The sequence below is a fragment of the Aureococcus anophagefferens genome, assembly GCF_000186865.1.
Source record: "Aureococcus anophagefferens unplaced genomic scaffold AURANscaffold_3, whole genome shotgun sequence".
NCBI classification, from domain to species: domain Eukaryota; class Pelagophyceae; order Pelagomonadales; family Pelagomonadaceae; genus Aureococcus; species Aureococcus anophagefferens.
In genome coordinates, this window is record NW_008705563.1 from 674756 (window position 1) to 679361 (window position 4606).

Consider the following 4606-nt stretch of genomic DNA (forward strand, 5'->3'; position numbering starts at 1 on the left):
TGCGCCTCGGGCAGCTCCTGGGTGACTTTGTAGACGAGCTCCGTCGCCCCGTGGAGCTGGTCGATCTTGCCCGTGAAGACGCGCGGCGCGCCGCCCTCGAAGAGGTAGGCGCGGACGGCGGCGGCGTGGTCGAGCACCGCCCCAGGCGCGGTCTCGCTCGACGCTGTTGCGCCCATGCTGCCCTCGAATGCGGCGCTGTGTATTGAAGTCGTTCTTTCCTCGCACTTGCCGAAGGCGATATGGCGGCCATACTCGCATTCTCGCGCCGGGCAGCCCGCGCCGTGCGCCCGACGCGCGCACTCAGCGCTGTGCCGAGCGTCGACGAGAACGTCGACCACCTGAAGAGCGAGGGCGACATCAACCTGTCCGACAGGCGGGCCCAGTTCACGGCGGCGCACATCGGCGACGAGACGGCGCGGCTCCTCGAGGAGGACGCGACCTACTTCCTCCACCAGACGCTGAGCACGCCCTGCCTGAACGCGCTCAAAGGCGCCGCTGGCATCCACGTCGAGGACCTCGAGGGCCGGAAATACATGGACTTCCACGGCAACTCCGTGCACCAGGTCGGCTTCGGCAATCACAAGGTCACGCAGGCCATCAAGGACCAGCTCGACGACCTGCCCTTCTGCACGCGGCGCTACACGAACAAGACGGCCGTCAAGCTCGCGAAGACGCTGACGGAGAAGGCGCCGGACCCCCTGAGCCGCGTGCTCTTCGCGCCGGGCGGCACGTCCGCGATCGGCATGGCGCTGAAGCTCGCGCGCTACGCGACGGGCCGCCACAAGACGCTGTCCATGTGGGACTCGTTCCACGGCGCGTCCCTGGACTGCATCTCCGTCGGCGGCGAGCAGGTCTTCCGCGGGAACGTGGGGCCGCTCATGCCCGGCGCGCAGCACGTCCCCCCTCCCGACGACTACCGCTGCGAGGAGAGCGGCTTCCCGGACGCCATGGCCTCGGCCAAGTACATCGACTACATCCTGGAAAAGGAGGGCGACATCGCCTGCGTCGTCGCCGAGCCCGTGCGCTGGACGCCCTACGTGCCGCCGCCGGGCTACTGGCAAAGCGTGCGCGCGTCGTGCGACAAGCACGGCGCGCTCCTCATCTTCGACGAGATCCCCAACTCGCTGGGCCGCACGGGCACGTTCTTCACCTTCGAGAAGTTCGGCGTCGTGCCGGACATGGTCGTCGTCGGCAAGGGCCTCGGCGGCGGCGTCATGCCCATCGCGGCGCTCATCGCTTCCGAAAAGCTGAACGAGAGCTGCCGGCGCGTCGCGCTAGGGCACTACACGCACGAGAAGTCGCCCGTCGCCTGCGCGGCGGCCCAGGCGACCATCGACTTCATCGACGACGAGGACCTCATGGCCAACGCCGAGGCGCTCGGCGCGTACTCCCTGGAGCGGATGCGCGCGCTGATGGGCAAGCACGAGCTGATCGGCGACGTCCGCGGCATCGGGCTCCTGCTGGGCATCGAGCTCGTCACGGACCGGGCGACCAAGGGCCGCGCCTTCGACGCCGCGGAGAGCGTCATGTACGCCGCGCTGGAGCGGGGCCTGTCCTTCAAGCTCACGATGGGCAACATCATCACGCTGTGCCCGCCGCTCACGGCGACGCGCGCGGACATGGACGCGGCCTTCGCGATCCTGGACGAGTGCATCGGCCTCGCGGCGGAGGAGCGGGCGTAATAGGTCGCGGCTTTGGGATGTGGGGCGAGCTCTAACAGTTCAAGGTGAACAGAACACACGAGCCCGCATTGCACGATGGATCTCTGTCTAGGAGGCACCAACGTGGACGAAGAAGCGCAAAAATCATCACGCGAAGAAGAAAAAGCAGAAGCACCGCCGCCGCAGGAGCTCAAGAGCTTGTTCTCGCCGGGCGACGGTGCGCCGGTCGACGGCGGCGATGACGACGCAGCGGCGCCCGTTCCGGAGGAGCTGCCGACGCGCACGACGCTGGAGACCATGAAGTCGAAGCTGAACCCGTTCAACGTCGAGGACCACCGCGACGACGAGGTCGCGTCGACGCCGAAGACGGACGTGTTCTTCGGCGGCCTCTGGTTCGGATGCCTCGTGATCTTCGCCGCGGTCGTCATCAGCGACTTCCTCGGCCGCGAGTCCGTGACGGCGACGCGCCTCGCGCGGTCGAGCGACGGCGACGTGCCGGCGATCCCCGTCGACGTCGCGTTCGCGTGCTCGACGCCCTGGGGCTGCTACGACGGCTGGGGCCAGGAGCGGCCGACGCAATTCGTGACCGTGACGCACGCCTACGCGGCCACGGACAAGTGCGCCGCCGACGACTTCAGGACGGTCGCGGACCGCGGCGCGGACGCGGCGTTCGAGTTCGAGCTCTGCTACAGCCCGAGCTACGGCGACGGCGTCGACGTGACGATCCCCTTCGACGAGGAGACCGTCTACGGCGACGAGGGGGTGTTTGCGCCCGTGCTCTCCGTGACGATCACGTCGCCGCGGTCGACGATGTACGTCGAGCTCGACGTGGAGCCGGGGCAGCGCAAGACGGTCTTCGTCGGGCAGACGCTCAAGGAGAAGCAGAGCCGGTCGGCGCGGGCGTCGTTCCTGCGCCAGGCGGCCCTCGCCGACGACGACCCAAAAATCATCGACGCGAGCGCCGAGCCCTTCCAGAGCGACCTCTTCTACGACGGCAAGAACGCGAATCGCACCGCGCTCCTGCGGATCCGCGCGTCCCAGTTCGCCCAGGTCGCGACGATCACGCGGCCGGGCACCTGGTTCGAGGTCGTCGCGGCCCTCGGCGGCGCCAACGTCTTCATCTGGACCGTCGCGTCCCACTCCCGGGACCTGTTCCTCGAGATCACCGGCCACGGCTTCGTCGCGGCCTTCTACGACTGCATCCTAGGCATCCTGGGGAACTAAGGTCGTTTCGGCCTACTCCTCCGCCGCGAACTTGGGCGCCTCCGCGGCCGCCCGCCGCTTGTCCGCCTCGAGGTCCTTTCGGATCCGGGAGATTTTGTCGTCGAAGCTCGACGCGGCCTCCATCGTGGCCTCCGACGCCTCCGCGGCCGCGTCGGGCGCCTTGCGCGCCGCCTCGAAGGCCTTCCAGCCCATCTTCCCGAGGCCGCGCGCGACGTCGCCGACGCCGTAGTCCCGCTCGTTCTCCGCGGCGAAGCCGACCGCCGCGCCGACGAGGAGCGCGCTCGACAGGAAGCCCGCGTCGAGGACCTCGACGCCGGCGAGGGCCGCCGCCGCCGCGGTGAGGGTCGCCGCCGCGACCGACTCCTCGGTCGTGCTGAGCCGCCGCTCGAGCAAGGGCTCGTCGTCGTCGTCGTCGCTGGGGTCGCTCCGCAGGCCCACGTACCGCGCTGGTCTCGCCGCGGCGCGCGACGACGGGAGCGCGCGGGTGGACTGGAAGAGGCCGCGGGTGGACTGGAGGCCGCGGGTGGACTGGAGGCCGCGGGACGACGGGGCCAGGCCCCACGCGGCGCCGGAGAGGACGAAAAGGCCGAGGATCTTCGCCATAGCTTGCTCTATGCTGCAACCCAGCATCAACGAGCACATGCTTGCATGGGTGTTGCAGCCCAAATCACGGCATGGTAATCGAGCATTCTCGCGCCGTGACCGCCGCCTAGATCGACGATGATCTAGATCATGATCGCGTCCCTCATCGCGCTCGCCGCGGTCGTCGCGCGCGGCGCTGCCGCATCGAACGCGTCCCTCGTCGCGCACTACTCCTTCGACGACGGCACGGCATCCGAGGCCAGCGACGGCAGCCTCGACGGGACGATCCGCGGCGCGGCGGCGACGGCGGGCTGGGACGGCGACGGCGCGCTGGCCTTCGACGGCGACGACGCCGTGGACTTCCCCGCGGCCGCGACGGCCGCCATCTCCGGCGGCAGCCCGAGGACCGCCTGCGTCTGGGCGCGGCTCGACGACTTCGACCACGGCGCCCTCTTCACCTACGGGTCCTACGTCGAGGACGGCGAGTTCGGCCTCCTGACCTTCGACGACGACGCCCACGTCCGCGTCCAGTTCTACGGCGACGCTTCGCTGGCGACGTACGTGGCGCTCGACGGGTCCGACGACGGCGGCTGGCACCACTACTGCGTCGCCTACGACGGCGCGACCTGGGCGCTCTACTTCGACGGGTCCCTCGCGCGGGACGGCGCGGCCGCTCTGGACACGGGCGCGGACCAGCGGCTGCGCCTCGGCGAGCGGGCCAAGGACGGCTTCGGGCTCGTGGGCGCGCTCGACGAGCTCCGGCTCTACGCCGGCGCTCTTTCCGCCGGGGACGTCTGCTTGCTAGCCAACGCGACGGCCTGCGGTGAGAGCGACGACGACGTCCTCGCCGGCGCGAGCAAGAAGTCGGCCGGCGGCTCGCGGGTCTACGTCGCCGTGGGCGTCTTCGCGGCCGTCGCCGGGCTCGCGGTCTTCGCCGTCGCGGGCATCGCGACCAACGCGCGCCCGCGCGCGCCGCCTCCGGCGGCGGCGCGGCCCTACCCGCCGGCGCCCGTCGCGGTCGCCGCCGCGGAGCCCTACGTGCCCATGGCGACGGCCTACGCCGTCGGCGACGCGGACTCGCTGGACGCGACCCGGCGGCGTCGAGCTGCCCGCGATGGCGATTCTCAGGGGCAAGGCGG

General features: G+C 70.5%; 1 protein-coding gene across 1 annotated transcript; it reads left to right on the forward strand.

Moving 5' to 3' along the window:
• Positions 1–239: 239 nt before the first annotated feature.
• On the forward strand, positions 240–1682 carry AURANDRAFT_20991 (hypothetical protein; the record flags this gene model as incomplete). The annotated part of the gene is made up of 1 exon (XM_009035394.1): positions 240–1682. One exon carries the CDS (start codon positions 240–242, stop codon positions 1680–1682), a length of 1443 nt encoding a protein of 480 aa, XP_009033642.1.
• Between the last annotated feature and the right edge of the window lie 2924 nt (positions 1683–4606).